Source organism: Callionymus lyra, chromosome 2, assembly GCF_982586985.1.
Source record: "Callionymus lyra chromosome 2, fCalLyr1.hap1.1, whole genome shotgun sequence".
Taxonomy (NCBI): Eukaryota; Metazoa; Chordata; class Actinopteri; order Syngnathiformes; family Callionymidae; genus Callionymus; species Callionymus lyra.
The window spans coordinates 40371453-40398368 of NC_141819.1; the positions used below are offsets into that span (position 1 = coordinate 40371453).

General features: G+C 38.5%; 4 protein-coding genes across 5 annotated transcripts; 2 read left to right on the forward strand and 2 right to left on the reverse strand.

Annotated features, from left to right (window-relative positions):
• Positions 1–434: 434 nt before the first annotated feature.
• On the reverse strand, positions 435–6540 carry LOC148087004 (uncharacterized). 2 transcript variants are annotated; one of them, XM_087785197.1, is made up of 4 exons: positions 6523–6540; positions 4886–5210; positions 4505–4812; positions 435–2616 (listed from the first exon to the last, which is right to left on the reverse strand). In XM_087785197.1, exons 3-4 carry the CDS (start codon positions 4759–4761, stop codon positions 2400–2402), a joined length of 474 nt encoding a protein of 157 aa, XP_087641323.1. In that variant the 5' UTR covers positions 4762–4812; positions 4886–5210; positions 6523–6540; the 3' UTR covers positions 435–2399. The 2 variants fall into 2 exon arrangements, with proteins under 2 accessions (XP_087641323.1, XP_087641322.1); XM_087785196.1 differs by having other exon boundaries at positions 4505–4796; positions 6523–6539.
• Positions 6541–7114: 574 nt separating this feature from the next.
• Positions 7115–9098, reverse strand: LOC148087005 (uncharacterized). Its single transcript, XM_087783078.1, has 2 exons — positions 8757–9098; positions 7115–7363 (listed from the first exon to the last, which is right to left on the reverse strand). The coding sequence occupies exons 1-2, from the start codon at positions 9071–9073 to the stop codon at positions 7126–7128; spliced, it is 555 nt and encodes a 184-aa protein (XP_087639204.1). The 5' UTR covers positions 9074–9098; the 3' UTR covers positions 7115–7125.
• Positions 9099–10521: 1423 nt separating this feature from the next.
• Positions 10522–19227, forward strand: dhcr24 (24-dehydrocholesterol reductase). Its single transcript, XM_087785203.1, has 9 exons — positions 10522–10879; positions 11951–12106; positions 14941–15046; positions 15322–15440; positions 16361–16624; positions 16679–16822; positions 18289–18486; positions 18549–18727; positions 18792–19227. Exons 1-9 carry the CDS (start codon positions 10649–10651, stop codon positions 18943–18945), a joined length of 1551 nt encoding a protein of 516 aa, XP_087641329.1. The 5' UTR covers positions 10522–10648; the 3' UTR covers positions 18946–19227.
• Positions 19228–20190: 963 nt separating this feature from the next.
• Positions 20191–26497, forward strand: LOC148087007 (transmembrane protein 205). Its single transcript, XM_087785219.1, has 4 exons — positions 20191–20273; positions 20677–20798; positions 24856–25019; positions 25088–26497. Exons 2-4 carry the CDS (start codon positions 20699–20701, stop codon positions 25388–25390), a joined length of 567 nt encoding a protein of 188 aa, XP_087641345.1. The 5' UTR covers positions 20191–20273; positions 20677–20698; the 3' UTR covers positions 25391–26497.
• Positions 26498–26916: the final 419 nt, after the last annotated feature.

The following is a 26916-nucleotide window of genomic DNA, read 5'->3' on the forward strand; positions in this document are numbered from 1 at the left end:
GTGTCTGGGTGTTTTGGCAAGAATCTGGAAATACAATACGTATCATGTTACGGTGGCAGCAATACGATATATTGTGATACTGTAGGAACAAGGATATATTAGTAGTATTGTCGAGTACTTGACACTGGTGTAGCAGAATTTACAGACCACTTGACTGTTGAATAAGTCGTAACTGCTTTCATTCGTTTTGCAAACAAAATATGTCCAAACATCAGCTTTGAAAGCTGCTAGAGTCTACTGTATCCTCTCGTCCTCAGCATCACAATTAAATCACAATGCATCAAGATAATAATTTCTCTCTTCTCACTTCCCCCTCTACACTCTTGTCTTTATTACGATTATTTTTGATTCCCTGGCAACACTCGCTATTTATCAATAGCAGTGTTTTTTCATTATATACTGTATATATATAAAGTGAACTGCACAGAACAATATTTACTATTGTGTAGTTTATTGTTTATTAAAAACATGTACAAACAACAGGGAATCTCTCAGTCACATGACCTCCACCTCACTATTATTGGATAAAACTGTCCAGTTGTTGAGACATTTGTGATCACATTACGTTCTTTTCCTCAAATTAAATTCATTTTTCCGAATGCCAGCTTTGATAAATGAAGATATACTGTATTTCTAATGAGAATACAATCGAACAAAGATATGTTTACTGTGAGAATACATGTTTATTAAAGGTTATTTGGCTGGACCAGAGCCAGGTATAAATATGAAGAACCTTCCTATATTTGTTGCATCAGAGCTCAGGTTGACATGAATGAAGACACAAACACTGTATTGTTGACATTCAGCTGTCAAAGGTTAAAGGTTAAGGCACTTTGCAATGCAGCGAGCTGCCGATGGATCTCGTGCAAAGTAGACGGAGCGAGGCTAGAAACAGTCGAGAGCAGTGCAGCCACAGTAGTAGGTCACATGGATTCAAGCAGTAAAATAGTCTTCTTAGGCGTCAGCAGGCGGCCGATGCCAAAACTCTTTCACAACACTGTCGTCACGCTAGAGTCGTGTGGTCAGTGGAGCAAAAAGTGTTGCTTGGAATTCTGCTTCACGTCCGATCTCAACGTGCAGACATCTGTGGGTCCAGGTTGAAAGTCACTTTAGGTCTCAGGACTGTTGTGGTACTGAAGATACTGAGGTGGTTTCTGAGATGTTAATAAGGAAACTGTTAGCTGGACCACGTCAAAGGTCTTTAGATGTCAGAGCTTGTTTGTGTCACCAAGACCTCTTCCATCTCCACATAACTTTATTCATCTGAGATGAAGAATCATTCCATGTTTTACTCAACTGGTTTGCTGCTTTAAAAAAATAAATATATATATTTAATCTGACACTAATCTGAGTCCTACTTCTCTATATCTCCTCTGCTTCATCATCATCATCATCTTCCTACATCTTCTCCTTCTCTTCCTCCATCCCTCATCATTATCATCATCCTACTTCTCCACCTCCTCTTTCTCCACCCCTCTTCATCATCATCATTACTGTGTCATCCTCTTGCTCATCATCATCATCATCACATCATCATCATCATCATCGTCGGCATCATCACAACACTGCAGCACTTAACAGCCCTGAAGTTAAAGTTGCAGATAAATGGTACATTCACATTGGATGGACATATATAAGCATAAAAACACACAAATTAGAACAGAAAATTAGAGTAAGGACAAAAAGCACTAGACACAATAACCTTTGAGACAAAGAACAGACAAACAAACAACATTCCTATGACAGAGAAAAATACATTCAGAAACACATACAAAAGAGCACAAGGACACACATTTTCATAAACACACGCACACATTGATGCTCATACCTAATAAAAGGACAAAAAAAATGTACGCCAGGAAAAAAACATCAACCACACACAAACAACACAGACGAAAATATATATATTGGTAACTTCTGCTGCTCCATCTTCATCATTTAGACACATTTGAACTCACTTCCTTGTTCTTGATTCCTTATCTATGTTACTTTATTAACCTTGGATAAAGAAACATTTCATATTTTAATTCAATCTATTTCTGCTTATGTTTCTTCTGTCTCTTGCAGTCAACTCTCACTCCATCATTTCCTCTTTTCACAGAACATTGTCTCGCTGTTCCCTACTTCAGATACTCGCACAATGTTTGGATGTCTTGTTTAAGTGGATCTAAAAAACGAGTCATCTAGTTTTTGATAAAATAGCCTGATTCCTGCCATAAAAGTAGTCGTCAATTTGAGTTATTAAAAGACTTTGGTGACAAAAACAAGCAACTTCTTCATCATCTTGTTTTTCTATTCTTTACCTTTTCTGAAAATAGAATTCTGACTCTATTTTTAAAACGTGACCCAGATTGAAAAGCACCAGGATCATCCTTCAGATCAAAGTGGAAGTGAAGGCATCACTGCTCGCTCAGTTGGTAACAGGTGTTTGAGTTTGCTGCTTTGCCCGCCTGCGGCGCCGGAGCACCGGCGTTCTCCTGGATCTTCATCACTGTGTCGTAGGACGGCGGCGGCTCCATGGTCCAGGGGGGAGGGGTGGAGGGGAGGGCGGCCTCGGGCTCGGGTCTCCTGCACACCGAGTCCTCAGAAATCTCTCTGCGAATTCGGTCTAACCTCCTGAGGAGGACATGAAATATTAATGACCTCTTCTGTAAAAAATTGATAAAAATATGATAATGAATTCCACCGTAAAGCTTTTATCACCGACTCCAGACAATATTTTTGTGAAGAAAAACAAGGTCAAAGAACCATAATAAAGACTGCTATTGTCACCAGGATATACCTTTTATTCCCTCATCTCACTCTATTTTTTCTTTAAAGATTTAACTCAACAAAAATATTTATTGAACTATAGTTTGATTTACAACATTAAGCTATTTTGTAACACTTGTTTTTAACCACACCCACTCTGCTGTGATTGGTCAAGCATCTGATTTCGTCATCAATCCTGGAAGTCTCCACTTCAAAGGGACTCATTGTACAAACAAAGCAGGGTGTGATTACAGCTGGCTGGAGGAGGAGTAAGTCCTGGCTCATAAGTCCTCATAGACTCATGAATGACATCAACTTTTTCAAGGCAGCCTTTTGCCAAAAACTACTATTCATGAGAAAGAGAGGCCCATGACAGACAGCTAGCTTTAATAAACACTGCAGGTTGAGGAACATCCATGTGAGGCAGAGCCAGGATCTGGACAGTGAGCAGAGCACTTCCTGTTTAGAATCGACTCTGGTTTACTCTCGTCGAACCAGCAGACACTGATCATCCTCTGCAGCGTGTCTCAAAACCACTTTACTTCAAACATTCCCAACCTTCTATCTCATGTTCTTTTGATAATATATAACAGAAATGATGGTGACAGTTCAAATGTATAATGACTTGTATTGTTTATGTTTCCACCCACATGTTGTCAAGTTACAAAAAAGATGATGAAAAGTATAAGAACTATGAAGTATTTTTAACCACAATACATGATTCAATGTCATTATGAGTAGAAATCCCTGCACTTTTAATTCATTGCTTATATGTTCTGGCAATTACAAAGACACTGTTTCTTTTTAACCCATACAGGAGCCAGTGTCTCAAGCATGCAAGTTCCCACACAATTGCTTCAACTTGCCTCATAATGTTTAATTAATGATACCAAAAAATACAAATAAATATTTGAAAATTCGCATTCAACCCCTCAATATTCTGGTTGCAATGTACCTCCATAGCATTAGAACCAAACTGTATATTAAAGTTAAGGACCTTTTTTTTTATTAATGATATATTTGTTAGCATAAATTATACAAGTTCACACAGGCTTAGAAAATTGCAGCTTAAATTCACATTAAAAAAAACCTCTGCAATAAAGATTTAGATTATTTAATGTGTTAGTCTTTTGGCTGCTGAATTTTAAACTTTGTTTTCTTTTCATTTTTTCAACCAATATTTATTCCAATGCCATTTTAAGCTAGCACTGTTCTAACCCCATAGTTAAAGGTATTCTAAGGTTAACATTTTCTGTTACATAAGACTTTGTAAATCTTTATATTCTGAAGACATACATTGAATCTCCTATTAAATAACTAACATTTTAATGCTTTTTGATATCTAACAGTCATTTTCGTATCATCATTTACTAATACAGAATCAGAACACGTGTGTTGCCACTATTGTAAACCCAACACAATAGTATTTTGTAATGTTGACAGTATAGAATAAATAATATACATATATCAAAATAAAATAAGATGAATTACATAAAACATTAACACATAAACCAAGTCTGACCATATACCATTTACCATTTAATGTGTAATGCACTTTAAATTATGAAAATCTCTGCCTAAGCTTTTATAAAAAGTGGGGTTTTATATTTGGCTTTAATCCATCATTTAGACATAATAACACAGTAAAATAATTGCTCTGAAGTGTGTGCATCCAGAAAGCAGATTGGTAGAATGAGAAGAGAAGAACATACGACAAGACTCGTGATGATGTCATCGTTCTACGTCACGTTACCTCTGAATGGAGAGCGCCTGTTGCGGGCTGAAGCGTGTTCCTGTACGAGGGTGCAGCAGGAAGTGACCCGGCACTGCCACCTGCAGGTTCTTCATGGCCATGCAGAGCTCGGCCACCAGCAGACTGACGCCCATGAGCACCAGGAACAGACCCACCACCAGCAGCGGGGGCGACCTGCCCATGAAGAGGGCGAGGAAGCCCCCCATCAGCAGCAGCAGAATGCCCAGACACAGCAGCACCCCCTGGGGGACAGGCATCGCTGGCGCCGCCTGCTGGTGAACCTCGGCTACTGCTGCGTGGAGAACGAACTGGAGAGTCAACCATCCCTGACCAAGATGGTCCGCGTGGAGTCAACCCTCCTCAAACATAGATCATCTCTACCTGGTCTCGGGGCGCGTTCAGCAGTCGCGGGGTGTAGAGGGGTCTCCATCTCTCTCCCTCCGCTCCTCAACTTTCATCGTGTCCTCGCTCTTGACTCCCCTCTCTTCCCACGCATGTCCGGTTCTGAGTGGGTCGTGGCTGGTTCTGGTGGGGCAGCAGAGCGTCGGGGTGTTCTCGCGCGTGACGAGACGGGGCGGACGGAGCACCTCTGGACGCGAGAAGGGGGTTCCTGTTCCCAAATAAGGTATTCCAAAATGTGGAGGGAAGGAAGAGGATTCTGCTGCTTTTCTTCTGGAGGAGGTGGAGCTCCGCGGGAAGCAGGAAACTGGACGAGGAGTCGATGGAGAAGCATTTTTAAACTTCACTTTCAAAACTAAATACATGGATTTAAAACGTTGCAAATCATGAGTGGATTCATCAGACTCCAGATTTAATAATAGAAATGACGTTCTTAAGACAAAGTTATTTTTGGGGGTAAATATATATTAGCACCATTTCTCTACTTTTATTGTATAATACATACCTGAACGATTGGTGTGGCGTAGAGACTGGAAAACATGTTTTCCTGTCCATTATTATAATTATTATGAACAACTTCTCACTCTGCAGAGTAAAAAAAAAATCTTATTTATGATCCACAATTGTCCGGTTGATGTTCCTGTTTTTTTTATTGTTTTTTTTTTTTTTAGTTATCATTTAACAGAACAGAGAAAGTGATACAAGACAATAAGATAGTCAACAGTTTTAATGAGATTACACATTTAATTTAATATTTACTACCCAGAAAATAAACAAACAAACGCACAAAAGTGTCCTTGGTCATCAAAGGTGTTCTGAAATAAAATTATTATTTAAAAAAAATCCTGAATTATGATACATGTATGGCTGCTGAAATACATAAAGTATTAAAATATTAAACAAGGCACTTCAAAAACCCACAAAACTATATGATTTTAAATGCCACATACCATAAGCACAAATAGACAGAACACACACAAACGTTGTTGGCAGTAAATACAAATAAATAATAATTATATTTACGTTTTTTTTTTTTCCAATATAAAAGTATTTTTTTACTTTGAAGATTATTTTATAATTAGATTTTTATCACTTTCATCAAATTTTGTGATATAAATTAAACTCTGAGATGTTGATCTTTATTTTAATTTATTATTATTATTATTATTATTATTATTATTATTATCATTGTTGTTATTGTTATTTTTATTATTATTATTAAACAGAACAAGGAAACGAGACACAGAATTATAAAATATATCAGAAGACATTAGGATAGTTAAACGTTCATGAGGATATTTGTTTATTTACATTTCTAAAGAAAATACTGCACAGAAAAGGCTTAAAACCAAACAAACATAGACAAAACACATAAAGAACTTCAACAGAACCTCAATTATGATGCACATGTTTGCGCTAAAATAAATGAAAATATTCACAAGGCACGTTACAAACACACAAAACAATATAATTTTAAAAGTCACATACATAAGCACTTAAAGGACAGGAGATACACAAAAGTGCCTATTGTTGAATACAAATAAAAAGCAATAATAATACAAGATTTCTTTCCTTTTTAAAGTGTGTTTTTGACTTTGGAATAGAAAAGGTTTTCATACTTCACTGAGAGTTTGTGAGAGAAGTTGGAAACGTTGATGTGATGAGTGGAGCGGGCAGATATGTGCAGGTGTGCTATGAAAGGATCTTTTATAGCTCTTAAAGTTACACTCACAACATAAAAATGATGCAACCCTGGGGACGTCTGGTGAAAATCATCAGTTGTGTGATCAAAAAAGTCAAACTTATTTACCCTTTCATGTGAACTTTTGAGTACATTTAATGGTGTAGGTTTCCCGACACAGCTGTGTGAAGATTGCACAAACCTTGTTAGGAATGAAAGATAAGAACAACTGCAGTTTTAATAATACTTTTAATTCCATTCGCACAATATATTGTGTTGCTGACACACACTTATAGTATAACAACAGTGTGATCAAATCATGTGTGCTTTTGTTGTGTAACTCCATGTGTTTCAATTTGTGCTTACTTTATGTCTCTTCTATCTTCTTTGAAGCTTGGTGGCCTTTAATTGTATAAACACTTTATTTACAGACCTTTATGTCGGGGAATTAAAGAGTAAAAGATTTGAAAATGATCTGGATACATGCCATGCTATAAATCCACCTGAACATATTTGTTTATTTCTGTTGGACTTCAGGTCGTTACACCTCAAAGCTGATTTCCCTGGATTGTCCAAATAGTGGCTCTGAAGCCAGGTGAGTGTCTGAGTAGGCCCGCCGCAGCCGCGTGGAGCTGGTTGTGGTCTTGATGGCCACTTCGTACGGGGGTGGAGGTCCGAGCCACGGAGGGGGCCGAGGCGATGGGCTGAAGCTGCAGGGTTCCATGGGTGGATAGTCAAAGTCCTCGCCACGGCCCGTGTGCCTTTGGCGCTCGTGGGGTCTGGGTTGGGAGAAGAAAGAAGGAGAGAACATAAAATCACACCCAGTATCTACAGAAGCTCTGACCCCAACGTACAGAGAGTGACATCTAGTGGTCTTTCAAAATGAAGACACTGTATCATGATACCTCATCGGCTGCCTTTACAAGCATAACTGTCGAACACGCACAAACTATTACTTAGAACGGATCGATAAGTAAGTCAGTAAGTAATAGTTAATTGTAAAGCGCCTTTCTAGACCAGTAACAATTATAATGTGTTAATGTGTCTTTATTTTCCAAGGTGAGTATCTTAAGTAGCATTTTAATTTAATCATGTTTTACTCTTGGATGGATGGATGGATGGGTGGGTGGATGGATGGATGGATGGATGGATGGATGGATGGTTGGGTGGTGAATGGATGGATGGATGGATGGATGGATGGATGGATGGATGGATGGATGGATGGATGGATGGGTGGGTGGATGGATGGATGGATGGATGGATGGATGGATGGATGGATGGATGGATGGATGGATGGATGGATGGATGGATGGATGGATGGATGGGTGGATGGATGGATGGATGGATGGATGGATGGATGGATGGATGGATGGATGGATGGATGGATGGATGGATGGATGGATGGATGGATGGATGGATCCTGTGGAATTTTGATAAAGCATTTATAGTATTTATTCATCATAATTAGTTAAACCAACTTAAAACCACTGATTTCTAAAATGCTAAAGGGTTGATAACTTTGTGTTGTAACTTCACTTTATTAAAATTTAAAGGGCATTCTTAATAAGTTTAAAACTTGATTATTGTTCTACAGCACTATAAATTATTACATTACATTTACGTGAAAAATACTAAGTTGTGTAGCTAGCTTGTAGCTAACAAGATTAAAAAAAAAATAATTCCCTACCTTCCTTTAAGATATTAAGATATCTAGAAATAATTTGTTTTTTGCTACTTACTATTCAGGTCGTTCACCTTGACATTAAGACAATACAGGGGATACCCCAAACACATTTGTTTTATTATCACCGGTTCACCAAGGGTTGAGAAGATATACTTTAGCTGCCATTTTATAAATTCAATTCTGACTCTGGTGAGTAATATATACGCATTATTTCATTATAAATGTGTATTTTATGACCGTTTGAACATATAGCTATTAATTAGAAATGATGACAAAGATGTCTTTGTTGTTGAGAGTCTCTAATCATACCTAGGTTAGTTACACCAAAGTTAACCACCGGAAGTGCATTATCTTGCTAATGACTTGAATCCTGGTTGAGGTAAAAGTGGTTCAAACAGTGAGTCTTCAAGAGTGTATTGTATCAGAATTATCAGGTACATCAAGAGGCTCGATAGAAAGTATTTGACGTGCATCTCTTCTTTACTCACCGAGGCAGAAATGCGGATTGGGACTCCGGGAAGCGGCTCCCTGGGGGGGTGAAAAGGGCATGGCTGCTGAAGTTGGGGTAGTCATTGTATGGATAATGCGGGCAGTCGGGGTCGAACTCCTGGTGGTTGAAGTTGGTGACGGTTTTGCTGTTCATGGCCCAGAAGAGTCCCAGGATGAGCATCACCACCCCCAGCACCACGCAGCAGAGGGAGAACGCCTGCAGGCGGCTTTGGGACGAAGCCAGGAAGGCTGTGGAGCCCCCTGTGACAATGAGGAAGGATCCGATGAAGATGGCTCCATGGTGCAGGGAAGGCATCCTCCTCCAGGACTGAAACTCTATCTCAGGTCAGAAATCCATTCATGAGTCAGTCGTGTCCGTCACCTGTCATACCGATGTGACGCCCGGCGAGTATCGTCCATGTGTAAGTCCTTTATCTGTCGATCCCAAGATCTTCAGGGAAAGTGTCACGACTTGTCGTTTCAGGAGAATTCGGGAAGAAATCTGTGAAACACAAGAAGCTGGTGAGGCCGAGCTGTGTTTATCATCAGGGCAGATGGACGAGAGGACTGCCGAGCCCATTAAGAAATCTTTACTGGCGCCCCACCCTCCTCCGTCTAATGTATCTGAAGGGTACCACTTTAGTCCTCTGTGTGTGTGTGCGTGTGTGTGTTTGCACAGACAACATCTTTGTTTTATGAGGACATTTAACAAGTTTCAAAGTCAACTTTTCATCATTTAAAACACACACAGGTGTCACACAAATATCTTTATTCAGTATTTTAATGTACAAATACTCTAAGACAGACATTACATAGACAAAATTTGCCATTTATTTGTGGTGTTTATTTAGTATTTCATCAATAATTTACAAAACGAGACTGGTTTAAGTCAGGGACGATAAATGACATATTTATAAATACATTTATAAAGACATAGGAGATACTCATTAATATTTAACCAAATAAATAAATAAATGGTTATCTTCACAAAAATAGCACCATTCTTCGACATACATAAAATCAGAAGTCATTTATGTATTTCTATCGTATTTATTATGCGACTGTCATTGATTAATAGTTAAATATCTTCATTACTGCAACATTATTACAACAGGAGATCTTGAATACACATGAAATTTGTAGATATTGTTTATTACTAAATAAAAAAATGTGGCTTAGAAACTATCGCTAAAATAAACATAAAACAATAATTGTCACATAAGAATCAGATATTCTTTAGATCAAGTTGTTTAAATAATAATAATAATAATAATAATAAGAAGAAGAAGACAAAGGCAATGACGAAGAAGTAGAAAAGATGAAGGCAATGATGATGACGAAGGCTGATATGAAGTCCAAGGTGAAAACGAAGAAGAAGAAGATGTTTTTTGCCAGAGTTGTGTCAACATAACATGTTTTGTAGTGTTGACAGTAAACAATAGAATACATTAAATATCAATACATAAATTAAATTAACAAGGATTAATAAAATACAAATAAACTAAAAATAATTAGATTTAATTACATATCTGAAGTGTTAAATAACGATAACATTTGTGGTAACAATAATAGTTTTCCTGCAGGCTCTTTACAAGCAGCCATGAGGTGGGTGGTGTGATGGCTTTCCTTCTCTCTGATTGGTGGAGACGCAGGCAAGCTGTTGCGCCAGACTTTTCTTCTCGACCAATCAAACTAAGTTGTGTACTTCTGGTCCCGCCGCTTCACTGATACCAGCCAATAGGGACGAGGCTTGGGGCGGAGTCGGGGTCCACCTCGCCTCTGTCACCTATCGTGGAGAAGGGGTGATCAGGCGTGAGTTCGGGGGTCCACAGCAGCAACTTCCTTGCTCTGGTGTCCACTTTCCTCCGGTGTCAAGGACCGTCTTCTGAACATGGAGCTGCTTCTGTCTGCCGCTGTCCTGGTGGGAATGTTCCTGCTGTGGATCCGAGTCAAGGGTCTGGACTACGTCATCATCCACCAACGCTGGATCTTCGTGTGCCTCTTCCTGCTCCCCCTGTCCGTCATCTTTGACGTCTACTACTCTGTCCGCGCGTGGATCATCTTCAAGATGTGTTCTGCTCCCAAACTCCACGACCAGCGTGTTCGAGACATCCAGAGACAGGTAGTTAACTACTCTGAAGTGTCACAACATTCTGATCCATCACTGCTCTTATCTGGCCATGATCATTTATTGTAGAGGTTAAAGGTCATTTGAACAGTTCAAGGTTCACCAGCTTTTTGAATGGTAGCTTTTCTTTTTGTTTCTCCCAAGTATGCAAAACAATATGGCAATACAATTTACACATTTTTCAAAGAAGAAAAATAATGTCTCGGCCTCACATTATTTTACAAAATCGTGTAAGACATGCATACATTAATAAAAAGTTAAAATAGAACAAGAACAAGAACAATACAATAAAATAGACAGTTATGTGATTTCAGTGAGGTTTGGTTGCTCCATTAGTTTAATTTAATGTATTTTGTAAGATTTTATTTTATTATTGTATTTTATTCAGTCATTCATGTATTTCATTATTTTAATAATACTGTCATATTAAAAATCCATTTGTGTTCAAGACACTGGTAGTAAGCATTTTCTAATTCTAAACAATAAAGTTTCAAAGCATTTTTTTCTCCTTTAATTTTAAAGATAAAATATCAGAACTCACTTAAGAAGATGAAAAACATTTATTTTTGTTGATTAATTATTTCACTAGAATGATGAATGTGTTGACCGTCGGTGTATGTGTTCTGTTTTCCAAACAGTGTTCTTCATTATACTTCAACGATTATTCATTTCAGCAAACAATCAGTCGAGGAAATCAAACACCAATTTATTCACAAATGTATGATCATAAAATGGTTTTTTAATGTTTTTAATATTCTTATAACAAAATCGAAAATAACAAATTCTTATTCAAAGTGGAAAAATGTGTTCAGGAATCCAGCTGAAGGATGTACAGTTTGTCATTCATACACTCTAAAGGCACTTGCTTCAATTGTGGAGCAGAATTTCATCGTCTAATAGCTGATTTGTTTGATAAATATGGTCACAGTTCCCTTAATAAGAATAAGTTTAATTCACAATTGTACTATTTCAGAATGGTGTGAAATTATATTGTTAAATGGTGAAATAATTGATGTCAGTATAGCTTGCCTCCTTCTCAAAGTATCACATTTCCTCGTGTTTCAGGTGCGAGAATGGAAGAAGGACGGCTCCAAGTCCTTCATGTGCACCGGTCGCCCCGGCTGGCTAACTGTGTCTCTCCGAGTTGGAAAGTACAAGAAAACGCACAAGAACATCATGATCAATATGATGGACATTCTGGAGGTGGACACACAGAGGCAGGTGAGATTGTAGCTGTGTAAACTGACAAGTTCTAACAAAACACACCTGGAAAAGGTGTGTTTTCTGTGTTTAAAAAAGTAAAATCTAAATTATGGGTACAGAACTGTTTGTTTTGTGTTCACAAGTTGTGTTAGCTAATGGTTGCTCTTATGTGTTTTACTCTTATTATTCAAGTAATCACTGACTATAAGGAATTTTACGAAACTGGGAAAACATTTTCTCTATTTGTTCTTATAGCCGGAACCAGAAAACAAACAAAATTTTTCCACTGTTGTTTGTTTTGTTTATTTGTTTGTTTGTTTAACTTCATCTTGTCAGTGGTCTCTCCCATGACCTAGTTGAATAAGAACATACATGGATATTAATGTTCATAGGCAGGTCAAATAATATAAAAAACCCAAATCTTGTTTCAAATGTTGAAGTCTTCCTCTCCAAGATGCAGTAAGCTCCTCATCATGACAGTGTTTTGAAGTTATTACTTTATAAACCTTTTCCCCGTCTAAAATCTCAGCAAACAAGAGGTTACGAGAGCGGAGTCCATTACGATTTAATCATTCCCCCTTTTTTATACAATGAGTCTCTTGGAGGTGGAGACTTCCGGGGATTGATGACATGTGGTGACAACAACCCTTTCTGGACAAGAATTGACCTCTAGTTGACCCCAACAGATGAGTTTGAAACCCCTGATAACAAATAATTTCCAACATTAATTTTTTTCTCCTGCTATCTCCTCTTTACAGTTTATTTTCTTCATTTTTTTTCCAAAGTCATATAAGTTATAAAAATGATTTCAACAGCCTTGTTCATGAACAGAAAAAGTCCATCATTCAAGTAGTAACTCCAGTGTGTATCATGTGATCAGATGGAATAACCTAAAAGCACCGTTTCTGTAGGTACAATATCAGAGCTATTGATGGAAGAACTGAAGTGGTCATTATCAATGGAACCATAGAGAAGATATCGGCTCTTAAATTGAACTATTATAAGCGCCTCATTATTATATTTGTCCAAACACATGTTTTGTCGTTATTCCAGTCATTACATTAACAAGAAAGTTGATCCAACCATTTCAGTGACTCAAAATCCTATGATTGAATTTGATTTTTTTTTTCTTTACTGCAGCCCCATTTTATCATTTTATTCCATTTAACAATCTATCTTTTTTTCCCCGGAAGGTTTATGGCTCTGTGTCTGATCTCTCAGTCATTCTTCCTCATCCTAGTTCATCTAGTGTTGGTCATGTGCCAACAGGCATATTTAGTCTCTCCTGGGATTTACTTGACTTCCACTGAACCATCCTCTCTCAGCTCTTTAAACAGCCTCATTCTCAGGATTTTCTTTCTCATCGTCACTTGTTCCTTTTTTATCTTTTTCAGAGAAATGAATTGTAAACTTTATCACAGGTCTGCTTCGACAATTTGTGTTGATGTTTTCATGAGACGTTAAAAAATATATATATTTTAGGGGGATTTTAAAGTAACAATATCTTACATTTTGACACGTTCATATATATTTATTATTTTATTTTTCATTATATCTTATATCATGACTCTTGTAGTAGAACTCTCTCACAATAATATAAAATTGCTCCTTGAACTGGGCGACCTGCCCAAAGGGTCTTTGGGTGTCATGTGACCAAACCACTTTACAATGATGTGTTGATGAGGCTTCATGAAACGGCTGATACTGTTTCATGATACAATGTCAATACAATTCATTTTGAAAGACCACTCGATGTCACTCTAAGTTTGAAAACTACTGACCCATCACTGTTTTTATATAAAGTCGAGAGCGGAGTCCATTATGATGTAATAACGGCCTCACGCCCCCTTCAGCCAGCTGTAATCACACCCCCTTTGTTTATACAACGGGTCCCTTGGACTAAATTTAGGAAAATGTTGTCACAACATGATCTGGATCTTGTAATCCATTAGTTTGTGTCTTCTCGCCTGGACCATTGCAACAGTTTGTTTTCATGTCTTAACAAGAAGGATCTGCCTCGCCTGCAGTTAATACAAAACTCTGCAGCAAGAATTCTGACCCGCTCTAGTAGAAGAACTCACATTTCTCTGACCCTTAAATCTCTTCACTGGCTGCCAGTTTCTTTCAGGATCAATTTTAAAATTCTGGTTCTTACTTTCAGAACTATTCATGGTCAGGCTCCTCCTTACATCAGTGATCTGATCCAGCCTTATACCCCAGCTTGGGCTCTGAGGTCTGTGGATCAGAATCTCCTGATGGTTCCTCGCACACGGTTCAGGACCAGAGGAGAGAAATCCTTCCAGGCTGTTGCTCCTAAGCTTTGGAACGATCTTCACCTCCCTTCTGTGTTTGATGGATCTACTGATTCCTTCAAGAAACATCTTAAGACCTTTTTATCTGTGCAGGATTGTCCTTGATTTTATGGAACTCCTGTGTTGTTCTCAGTATTATCTTGACCTTTAAAGTATATATTTTATTGAGTTGGAGACTTCCAGTATTGATGATGCTTGGTAACAAACCTCAATGTTTGACCAATCACAGCGGAGTGGGTTTGGTTATGGTAAACAAGATTTCCTCTCCAAAAAAAAAAACATAAATTGTTTTAGTGGGCGAGGTTTAAGCACATTGTGTAATGTAAATATTTCAATGAAAAGAGAGTTTTGTACAAACAGACACATACTGATGAGTTCAATACGGGTCCAGAATCAATTTAAGAGACACTTAAATCAACATGTTAGTTGACCTTTAAGTAAACTTCACTTGAATTGGAACTGCCCACAGACAGTACAATTAAAGTGGTAAAAAGTTTTCAACCAAAATATGAACCTTCTTGGATCTTGTTGTGATTTCAGGTGGTGAGAGTGGAACCTCTGGCCAACATGGGTCAGGTGACCGCTCTCCTGAATTCCATTGGCTGGACTCTCCCGGTGCTCCCTGAGCTGGACGACCTCACCGTGGGTAGGTAGTCTGGACTGATGTTGTCAGGCCTGCACAGCTGCCGGGCTCTCAGAGCGGCGGCGACTTCTGTAATCGAGTCAGAGCAATGACGTGTTGCTGACATCTGAGAGGAAATGGCTGCTGCGAGGAGCATCAGGTTTCATAATGGATTTCCTGATGCCATAAACGGCACATCAACAAGCTAATGTTTTCCCGCCCAGCTGCACTACATTGGTTTATCCTAGTATTGGATGGATAAATTCAATCCCGGCCAAACAAACATGCTTCTCTCTCAGGTGGTCTGGTGATGGGCACGGGCATCGAGTCGTCCTCGCACGTTCACGGGCTGTTCCAGCACATCTGCGTGGCGTTCGAGCTGGTCCTGGCCGACGGCAGCTTGGTCCGCTGCTCCGAGGTGAGCGTCGCTCGTCTGCTTCTGTCTGCTTCAGCTTCATCTGCGCCACCGTAGCCATGGTAACCCCCGCAGCACACAGGAAGTTAATTATACTCCTCTGAACAATCAATTACTGCTGAATATTTATTTAATTCTGCAGAATCTCCTCCCTTTAAAGGCTTGTATTACAGAAGCCAGCAATCTTTGAGACACACTGACACAATTACCCACTTTTGTACTTCTTTAATCAACATTATTTCTCTAATGTGTAATGAATCTGGTCTGCATGTTTGTTTACCTTCTCAAGATCAGGGTTCTTCTTCTGTGGCGCATCAGAGCTTCACTAAATTGAACATTTTATTTAGAATAAAAAATTTATCGAACCTTCTTTTTAACAACACAGGAAAATATTGTAAAGCAGTCGTGTCATTCTGCAAAACCACAGCCATTTACACATTTTATATTTTTCAACTATTTGGGATAAGCCAATGTTTGCACTCCTGTTTACAACTAATTTTAAATTATTTTTTTCTGTCTTGCCTGGCAAAGTATCTTGTGCTTTTAAATAATCCAGAATTTGTACTTTCTGTTCAATCTGTTATATTTTGGAATAAAAAAAAATCTTTAGGAGCTATTTAGGACACACATTTATTCTATTTTTATTAAATAAAAAATGTCACTTGAAAAAAAACACTTAAATTAAGGTACTTTTTATTTATGGTTTCTGATGTTGGTTATATACTTATAATATATAAGTCATTGTAGTAACAAACAATTGAGCAAATATTGCTACATATGTCTGTTTATCCACATGTTTATCTCTTAAACACAATAGTGAGCAACATTTAAACATTATTTTGCTGATGAATTCAGCATTTAAAGAGTTTTTACTAATGTAATGACCCTCAGCTTAAATTCTCACTTGTCTTGTTGCCTCTTAGGAGGAGAACTCGGACCTCTTCCATGCTGTGCCCTGGTCCTGTGGAACTCTGGGTTTCCTGGTGGCGGCTGAGATCAAGATCGTGCCTGCTAAAGCCTGGGTGAAGCTGCGCTACGAGCCGGTCAAAGGGCTGGAGAACATCTGCAAGCGCTTCACAGAAGCTTCACAAAACAAAGGGAACACGTTCGTGGAAGGTCTCCAGTATTCCTTCGACTCCGCCGTCATCATGACGGGAACCATGGAGGACCACGCTGAGCCCGACAAGGTCAGAAGGTTGTTTTGAAACGGCTGACATGACGTGTAACTCTGTGAATTCTAGATCAACAAGATCGGCCTGCACTTCAAACCCTGGTTCTTTAAACACGTGGAGGGCTTCTTAACAAGAGGCCGGGCTGGCGTGGAGTACATCCCACTCAGACACTACTACCACAGACACACACGCAGCATCTTCTGGGAGCTCCAGGTACTCACTTGACTTGTTTAAAATTGCAGAATGACACTTCTTCCTCCTTTATAACCCACTAATGCTCTGGTTCGCCCGCCCATTAGCTCTTAGTGCAGCTGCTCGGCATGCTGGGTGTTCAGCAACAGTGCCATCAATTATGCATGAGATCATTTGGGCCGGATATCTGCAGTGGTACCTCTGGGGTTTTTGGATCCTCTGGGCGTCTTGATGAGATAGTGCTGATGGTGTCGCTGTATCAGCGATGAGTGATGGGTGTGAGTTAAGACTGCCCTCTAGTGGCGGGTAAGAGTAATGAAATGTTTTATCTTGACCTTTAAAAACGGAGTTGTTGTTTTTTTTACCGGAAAGAAGCCTTACGAGCGAAATGACATTTTCATTTTTCAGAATATCTTTAAAGGTTAATGCTCATCGTGTCTTCTTCCATTTCAAATCCGTGCACGTGTTTCTAAGTGTTCCTTGTTATGGTTCGGAATTGAGAACATGTCCCTTCATCTGGTTCTTGGTGTCACTTGGTGTTGCTCCCCCCAAAAACGCCGCAGTGATAGGGGTGTAAGAAAATATCATTACAATTATATATTGCAATTTTTAAAATTAATACTTTATTAATATTCAACAGCACTGTATCGATTCTTTTTTCTTTTGCAGTCATATTTATTTTGTATCTTCGTTCTTCTATTTATTGTTTATAGTTTTATATTTTTAATAAATTGTGTACAAAATAAAATAATTCGATATTTTAAATGTACAACTAACATCTAAATATTCACAGCGTTTGTTCATTTTTGTGGTGCAATTAAACTTGACGTCATGACGTCTTCCACACATAAAGAATACGGTGAGATCCAATGACCGAGGACGAAAAGATACACTCCAGCAGCTTTAAAGGCTGATGTTTGGACATATTCTGGTTTCAAAACAATAAATTGTAACAGCTTATTAAATATTGATACATTGTTTGGCCCGTGACCTTGTCTTTGAGGATATCTGGAGTCGACTGTATCCTCTCATCCTCAGTCAATGCTGGGACCTCGCTCTTCCTTTAGCTGTGTGGGACGTCACAACTCCTGCCATCTGGCTGCCGGAATTATAATTGCAACACAAAAATGAACAAATGCTTTAAATATTTGCATGTCAATTGTAAAAAAAAAAATAAAAAAAAAATAATCTAATGAGTTTATTTGATACACTTTATTTTAATATATAACCATAAAATAACTATAATAAAAAAAAAGTGATTTGAAACCCTGCAATAAAAAAGATACAGTGCTGTTGATTATCTATATGGTTTCATTAAAAAAAATTGTATCAAGATTTATCACACCGCTATGTGTGATTGAGTTGGACACACCTACTCTAGTCTAGTCTAATCTAGGGCCACATAGCTCACCTTACGCCAGAACAAAGTATCTCAGGATCCCTGATGACTAATGTAAACTATTGACTGTCTATGTTGTTGTGTGCAGGACATCATTCCCTTTGGAAACAACCCTGTGTTCCGCTGGATCTTCGGCTGGATGGTTCCTCCCAAGATTGCGCTGCTGAAGCTCACTCAGGGAGAAACCATCAGGAAGCTTTATGAACAGCATCACGTGGTCCAGGACATGCTGGTGCCCATGAAGAACCTTCAGGCTGCGATCACCAGATTTCACCAGGACATTGAAGTAAAACATATTTTCTAAACCCTCACGTTGACTCTGGTTAAAGCTTGTACCTGCGTTAACAGGTGTACCCTCTGTGGCTCTGCCCCTTCCTGTTGCCCCCCGGCCGAGGGATGGTCCATCCTGAAGGTCAAGAGAGTGAGTTGTACGTAGACATCGGCGCCTACGGAGAACCAAGAGTGAAACACTTTGAGGCGACAGCATCGTCACGTCGACTGGAGAAGTTCGTCAGAGACGTCCACGGGTACGTCTATTAAAACTAGCCACGTTCCTCCCTCGTGCTCATCGTGCTCATGTTCCACCTGCAGGTTCCAGATGTTGTACGCGGACGTGTACATGGATCGTCAGGAGTTCTGGGAGATGTTCGACGGGGAGCTGTATCACAGACTGAGAAAGGAACTGGGTTGTCAGGACGCCTTCCCTGAAGTGTACGACAAAATCTGTAAATCCGCTCGACACTGAGCGACGTGATGGGATCACTTTGTGGAGATTCCAACATTATATTTTTACGATATAAAAAAGAATGAGGAGGTTTATCTGACCATCTCATGCTGCTTAAGACCATCTTCCAAAAAGGCCACACTCAGAAATATAAAAGCTGTTCTTCTGGACACCTGAACTTCTGCTCAAAATGTTAGTTCTGTGTGCAAAATAATCCCGAAGACAAAAATATTTTTACACTTTGCCAACAATTGTAATAAATAGTAAAGAAATTTTAATACTTCAATAAACAATAAGATGTCATATTTGTTTTATTTACGATTTCACACTGCTCCATTGTATTGTCGTGGTATATTATTTTTTTTAAATAGTTGACAAGTTTCACTGGCTTGAATAAGGCACTTTATTCATGCTACATCCCACTTCTGATACCATTTGCTTTTGTGACGTGGAGAGTTCTGATAACTGTCAGTAAACTGATTCGAATATTAAATGGTTGAATTTAACATTTCGAATGTTAAAAGTTCTAATTTTTGTATTGAATTTATGTTTTAAGCATTTAATCAATTTCTTTTTTAATAATTTAATTCAACTATTTAAATGTTAAATTCGTTTTTATTTAATAATTGTATTCAATAATTTGTTTGTTGAAACAATTTTTTTTGTAAAAGATGCATTCAAATGATTTGAATACTATCAAATTAAATTTAAAAGGCTACCAATTAAAACGTAGTTGTTGTTTTTTTACTGTAATTTTAATATAAATCTTTACGTGTAAAAACATTGGAATTGTTTAATTTAACCTTCCAATATACGAATTATTGAGTTCAAAGAAAAATTAAAAAAAAAAAAAGAAAAAGTAATTCAATGCTTTAAAAACCCATGTATCATTTAATTTAATAATCCCATATTGTCTATAGGTTTTTAAATATGTATGTTTGTTTGAATTGATGCACATTGTTTTTCTTGGCTGAATGAATCAATGTTGACCTGCAGGGTCATCCGTCAATACTGTCAAGTATGATCTTAAAGTACTTTTACTCGCTGAACAGGTTTTCATTCAGGATCAATCCACATTTCATTCAAACATTCCCATCAAACTACAAGCATGTCTTACATTCAGAAAGTGTTGATTAATAACATTTTAAAAGTAAAGTACTTAAAGTACATAAAAGTATGTAGAAGTGGATTCACGCAACTTTATTGACAGTATTTGTGAGAACACTGCGCTGAGCGCGTCAAGCAGAGGTTGTGGAACTGCTTCCGGTGACAGACGGCAACAGTTGCAGCAGGTTCGGTGGGTTTAAACTGGTTCCGCTGACACTCTCTGCTGAGACTTGGACCCACAGGTAAGTTTTAAAAACACTTCTTCGCTTTGGTGCAATGTTATAAAGCTTTTTAGCACATTAAATCCCGACTTTTTGACAGGTTTGTGTCGTAGAATTAGCTTGTTGTGGACTGCTAACTCTCGCTAGTTACTGTAGACGAGGTGACTTTGAAACCGCCCATAGTAGTGCTTATACAATGTTTTTAAAGTGGTTCTGAATCTTCTTTAAACAGTTAAGGTCCACATATAGTGGTATCGAGGTTCTGGTCTCCTTGACAACAATGCGGAAGCACAACATTTCAGCATGAAAACGACCTGTTGCATGTGTAGACAGATCCTCAATAAAGTTTTTTCAAACGACATTATAAATAGTTAATTCTCCGTTCGTCATGTGTAGTTGTGTCATGCATGCTGTGGTTTCACAGGGACACTCGTGGAGGAGGAACCATGTCCACAGACCAGGAGCCCACCTTCACCGTCAAGCTGCTGCAGCTGGTTCTGCTCTCCACGTACTGGGGCATGCAGATCTGGGTCACCTTCATCTCAAGTCAGTACCAGCAAACTATCTGTGCTCACACTCAATGGAAAACGCGTACAAACCCACCTGGTTGGGTCCATTGATGTAAAAAACCACACAAACCAACGGAACCGGTCGATCAGAAACCTTGCGAGAACCAGACCTGGTTAAATCCTCAAACACCTGCATGACTGAGAACAGCCATGAGTGGACGTTAACCCTTTATTGACACCTTTGTCCATAAAGATTGACTTTCACCACACCTAAATTTACCTATGCATCACTTTTATAATATTATATTTATAGTACTGTATATCTGTACAATGAAAGTGCAGTTTGTTACTGTAGCTGTTTACAGTTTATTTTATTCATCATCTCACTTTGCATTTTCAGGTTATTTTGTGTTAAAAAGATTGAGAAATCTAGTGTTTTTATTAAACTACTGTAACCTTATATTGACTAACTGCCACTGAGACTGGTTCTGCTCTAGGTTTCTGCCTGTTAAATGAAGGTTTTTCCAACACTACCACTCATTTTAATTTGCTGTAACATAGAGTTATCTCAAGACACTTTACAGCTTAAATAACAACATTTCTCTTTAGTGTGAAACTTGTAAATTGAGTTAATTTATATTTAAACATATTACATTTGTAACTTATGCTGGGAAAAGTGACAAAGTGCTCACTGAGAGAAGTCTAAAAGTCTAAAGTCTATTTATTTATTTTTGCATTTTACAGCCATTAAATAAAAATGAACCTTGATGATATGTTAAGAACAATAGCTATAAATGGTTAAATAAGTTTTTTCTGCCTGATCTTAATGTCTTATAGACTGTCATACCGCTGGAAAAAAGGTGTGTAATATGATCATGTAGAACTGAACTCTCAGTGAAGGTTTTAGTGGAGGGCTGGTCAAAGGTCAACTCCATCAGGTAAAGGGGAAAAAACCCTGTGTAACATTCTAATGGCTAAATAAAATAACTAAACCATATGTATTACAAACCAAGTAATACATCTAAACAGAACTACCAGATATCTTTATATTAATTGTAAGGGGGAGAAATTAGGATGAATACCCCATGAAAATTAAATCAGGCTCTAATTTCAATGCATATTATACTATATTTAAAATGTATCAAATTAGGATGATTTTCATTATTTAATATTTATTGTTGATGCCATATAACATTACCTTAGCTCACCTGGGAAACACCTGGGCCTCATGTATAAAGAAGTTCATGGATTTTCTACTAAAAACGGTCGAACACTGAAATCCAGAAAATGATGCACGTACAAAAATATCCAGACGTATGAATCTGCACGTACACACAAATATAAACACTTTTCCTTGTTCATCCCAATCATCGTGGAATTAATGGCAGACTTGTTCATTCCTTTCCACTCTCTAATTTACATATTTAAATGAACCAGAGTCCCTGATTTTTCGCCCCATGTTCAGAAAAACTAATGAAAACATGAATTTTAACGTGATTAACAGTTTATATTAGTTCATTTAAAACATTTCTGACATGGATCACATACTTACATTTAAATGAGTGCAGACAAGCTCTATATATTTTGCATACACTGTTATTGACGCTACTATTAACAGACGATCAGGGGCTTATTTGAAACGTCTTAAAATGTAGTTTAACAAGAATAAAATTGTGAATCCGTAACTTCAAATGCTGAGTAGTGATGATGATGTGAAGATGGTCTGATTGTCTGAGCTTTATACGAATGTGTGGCGCAGCTGCAACACACACGCGCGAGTTCTTGTTACGTTTAAACAATAAAAGCGTTTTGTTTACCAATGACAAATGTACAAATCATGTGACGGTTTATTTATATAAGTATACAGGTCCTTCTCAAAAAATTAGCATATTTTGATAAAGTTTATTATTTTCCATAATGTAATGATAATAATTGAACTTTCATATATTTTAGATTCATTGCACACCAACTGAAATATTTCAGGTCTTTTGTTGTTTTAATACTGATGATTTTGGCATACAGCTCAAGAAAACCCCAAATTCCTATCTCAAAAAATGAGCATATCATGAAAAGGTACTCTAAAAGAGCTCTTAACCTAATCATCTGAATCAACTAATTAACTCTAAACACCTGCAAAAGATTCCTGAGGCTTTTAAAAACTCCCAGCCTGGTTCATTACTCAAAACTGCAATCATGGGTAAGACTGCCGACCTGATGCTGTCCAGAAGGCCATCGTTGACCCTCAAGCAAGAGGGTAAGACACAGAAAGAAATTTCTGAGCGAATAGGCTGTTCCCACAGTGCTGTATCAAGGCACCTCAGTGGGAAGTCTGTGGGAAGGAAAAAGTGTGGCAGAAAACACTGCACAACCAGAAGAGGTGACCGGACCCTGAGGAGGATTGTGGAGAAGGGCCGATTCCAGACCTTGGGGGACCTGCGGAAGCAGTGGACTGAGTCTGGAGTAGAAACATCCAGAGCCACCGTGCACAGGCGTGTGCAGGAAATGGGCTACAGGTGCAGCATTCCCCAGGTCAAGCCACTTTTGAACCAGAAACAGCGGCAGAAGCGCCTGACCTGGGCTACAGAGAAGCAGCACTGGACTGTTGCTCAGTGGTCCAAAGTACTTTTTTCGGGTGAAAGCAAATTTTGCATGTCATTCGGAAATCAAGGTGCCAGAGTCTGGAGGAAGACTGGGGAGAAGGAAATGCCAAAATGCCTGAAGTCCAGTGTCAAGTACCCACAGTCCGTGCTGGTGTTGGTCCACTAGCAGGGTCAATGCAGCTAGCTATCAGGAGATGTTGGAGCACTTCATGCTTCCATCTGCTGAAAAGCTTTATGGAGATGAAGATTTAATTTTTCAACAAGACCTGGCACCTGCTCACAGTGCCAAAACCACTAGTAAATGGTTTACTGACCATGGTATTACTGTGCTCAATTGGCCTGCCAACTCTCCTGACCTGAACCCCATAGAGAATCTGTGGGATATTGTGAAGAGGAAGTTGAGAGACACCAGACCCAACACTGTGGATGAGCTTAAGGCCGCTGTCGAAGCATCCTGGGCCTCCATAACACCTCAGCACTGCCAAAGGCTGATGCCACGCCGCATTGAAGCATTTCAGCGAAAGGATTCCCGACCAAGTATTGAGTGCATAACTGAACATAATTATTTGAAGTTTAACTTTTTTGTATTAAAAACACTTTTATTGGTCAGATGAAATATGCTCATTTTTTGAGATAGGGACTTTTGGTTTTTCTTTACTTTTTTGCCAAAATCATCAATATTAAAACAATAAAAGGCTTGAACTACTTCAGTTGGTGTGCAATGAATCTAAAATATATGAAAGTTCAATTATTATCATTACATTACGGAAAATAATCAACTTTATCACAATATGCTAATTTTTTTGAGAAGGACCTGAATGTGTATCACGTGATCACATGAGAGAAACTTTAGCTGCTTTCATTCATTTTGTTTGTTTGTTCGTTATATTATAAAAACAAGCTTTACATTTTTTTTGTATAGGGTGAAATAGCGGATTCAAATATTTATTATAAAAGGATTGATGTTGTCTTAATAAATACAGATCATCTGTTTGGTGAATGAGAACATATTTAGAAGTATAAATTAAAGAGAAACCGTTTTTAACACCAAGAATAAATTAAAGAATAATTTAATATCCACTCGTGTAACTACAAACACTTGCATCTGAGCAGCTGATCTGTACGTACGCAAACTTCAACTCCTTTTTTACGCTCTTTTCCTTATTGATTCATATGGATTTTGACGTGGAAAAGTATTTCCGTGCGTTTTTTGTGCGTACGACTATTTAGTACATGAGTCCCCAGGTATTTCTGTAAGTAAATGATATACAGTATATATAGATATAAAGATATGTAAAAGGTTAATTATTTTGTGGGATTAATAAAGTTAGATCTAATCTATATATTCAATCTCCTGATGCTTGATGGAGAGTTTTTAGAAGTTTTGTTTCAGGATATTCACTTGAACCAACAGATTGTCATTGTAGTCGAGTGTGTTTGCTTCTTTCCTCTCAGTAATTGGTCAACAACACGTCTCCTCGTCTCTCCCCTCAGGTTTCGTGATGGACAACCATCTGAACCGACACACTTACGGGTTCATTCAGAGCCGCCTGGTTCCGTTCTACCTCCACCTGGGTTCAGCCTGTGCCTTCTTCAACCTCTCCATCTACGCCGTCTACCACCCCAGTGACCTGCTGGACGACCGAGAAGCTTTCCAGGTCTGAAGTGTGGATGATGATCCGGAGGAAGTTGACGTCTTACGCTTGTTTTTCATCTCTCCTCGTAGATCTTCATCCTCTTTGTGTCCGTGACCGTGGCTGCCGTCAACGCGCAGTGGTTCGGACAGATGACCTCGGAGATCATGGCCGACATGCACCTGGTGGAGCAGGCCTGTGGTCTGGGTCTGGACATCGGCTTGTCCTCCAACCGCGAGGCTTACTCGAAACTGTGCGAGACGGACGTGAAATACCGACACCTGAGCAGCCGCCTGTGGCTCTACCGGCTGCTGTCATCGCTTTGCAACTTCTGCTGCATCGGCTGCAACTTCTACAGTCTGTGTTACACTGCTGAGAACCTGGTGACCCTGTGACCCTGTGACCCGACCCTCTCCCGCTCCTCTTCCCCAGACCTACAATTGTACCATAGCAGTAAGTTATGTATTTAAAATGTCTTCTTTGAAAATGGGTGTTTATGTGGGAATGTGTTGATGAGGCTTCATGAAACAGTTGACGAGGTATCGTGATACAGTGTCTTCATCTAGAAAGACCACTAGATGTTACTCTCAGTTTCATTGAGTAAGTAGTAGTAGAGTGACTTCTGGTGGTCTTTCTAAATGAAGACGCTATATCATGATACCTTATCAACGGTTTCATGAAGCCTCATCAACACATCACTAGTGTTTTGGTCAATATTTAAATTCTGAATGTTTTGTTTTCGATGTTTGGTGCTTTGTTTTGTATGACAGATTTCACGTTAGTTATCTTGAATTAAAATGAAGGCACAGAGGGAGGGAGTCCAAACAAACATGTGAAAGTCCTTAACTCTCCATTCTGTCTTAAACACATGTTTACCTCATGAGCTACATGAAACAGTTGATGAGGTATTATGATACAGTGTATTTCTGTTGAAAGACCACTAGATGTCACTCTCTGCTTTATAATCTTTGGCTCTGATCTAATAGCTCAATGAAACCTGACATTATTTTCAGACTGAGAGTGACATCTAGTGGTCTTTCAAAATGAAGACACTGTATCATGATACCTCATCAAGTGTATCATTTGTCATGATTGAGAAATTGAATTCCTCCCAAAAATTCTCAGAGCACCTTCTGGGTTAAATCCTAGGGAGGACTTAATATTTTCAAGATGGATTTACGTCACAATAAATTAATCAAATAAAAGTTGAATCAGTTTGAAAAGAAGTTCGAAAAAAAAATGTTGCAGTTTAATTTCCCATTCATAGGAATACACGAACAGTCGCTCAAGCTATTTCATTGATGCATCAGTTTCATTATATTGTCACTGAAACACTCCATGAGAGTCTCATGTCATCAATCAATGCAAACCAAAGAAGACGTCAGCAGCTCGATATCTTCTCATGCAATCACAATGCAAACGCTCTTAAGCTTTATTTTTGTACCTTGAGCGTGTTCTCCTGTCAGAGCTGTTCAGGGTTGTGGGTTTATAAATGTTTTATATCAAACCTTTGCACGTCTCTACTTCTTTTACATGACCATGCTTGCACTTTTACAGCTAATAATATCTCAAAGAAATAAAATGTCTACATTTAATTTTTATTTCGAAACAGAATTTGTGCGGTCCGGGGGCCACATGTGGCTCGTTGCTTTAAAAAGAGTTAATGTAAATATAAAAAGATATTAGGGAAAAAAGTGCTTTAATTTGAGATTATGTAAAGTACAACAAAATAATAAGAATTGTAGCATGTTTAGCCTGATTTTATTACTTAACTTGATAGTTTTCGCTCCTTTTATTTTTTCTTGACGGTCCCAAAACAGCTGCTGTTTAAAATGTGGCCCCTGAGGAAATGTAATTACCCACCTTTGATCTAGATTAAGGGTCAGGAACCTGCGGCTCCACACAAAGCTCTGTCAGCGCC

Coding starts and splice junctions, on each gene's coding strand:
- LOC148087004 (XM_087785196.1), bottom strand. CDS start 4,934: ATGGAGACCCCTCTACACCCCGCGACTGCTGAACGCGCCCCGAGACCA. Junction 4,797..4,885: donor TGAACGCGCCCCGAGACCAG/GTAGAGATGATC, acceptor TTCTCCACGCAG/CAGTAGCCGAGGTTCACCAG. Junction 2,617..4,504: donor CAGGCGCTCTCCATTCAGAG/GTAACGTGACGT, acceptor TGTCCTCCTCAG/GAGGTTAGACCGAATTCGCA.
- LOC148087005 (XM_087783078.1), bottom strand. CDS start 9,073: ATGCCTTCCCTGCACCATGGAGCCATCTTCATCGGATCCTTCCTCATT. Junction 7,364..8,756: donor CAATCCGCATTTCTGCCTCG/GTGAGTAAAGAA, acceptor CTCCCAACCCAG/ACCCCACGAGCGCCAAAGGC.
- dhcr24 (XM_087785203.1), top strand. CDS start 10,649: ATGGAGCTGCTTCTGTCTGCCGCTGTCCTGGTGGGAATGTTCCTGCTG. Junction 15,047..15,321: donor GCTGGACGACCTCACCGTGG/GTAGGTAGTCTG, acceptor CTTCTCTCTCAG/GTGGTCTGGTGATGGGCACG. Junction 16,625..16,678: donor ACCACGCTGAGCCCGACAAG/GTCAGAAGGTTG, acceptor TGTGAATTCTAG/ATCAACAAGATCGGCCTGCA.
- LOC148087007 (XM_087785219.1), top strand. CDS start 20,699: ATGTCCACAGACCAGGAGCCCACCTTCACCGTCAAGCTGCTGCAGCTG. Junction 20,799..24,855: donor CTGGGTCACCTTCATCTCAA/GTCAGTACCAGC, acceptor CTCTCCCCTCAG/GTTTCGTGATGGACAACCAT. Junction 25,020..25,087: donor ACGACCGAGAAGCTTTCCAG/GTCTGAAGTGTG, acceptor CTCTCCTCGTAG/ATCTTCATCCTCTTTGTGTC.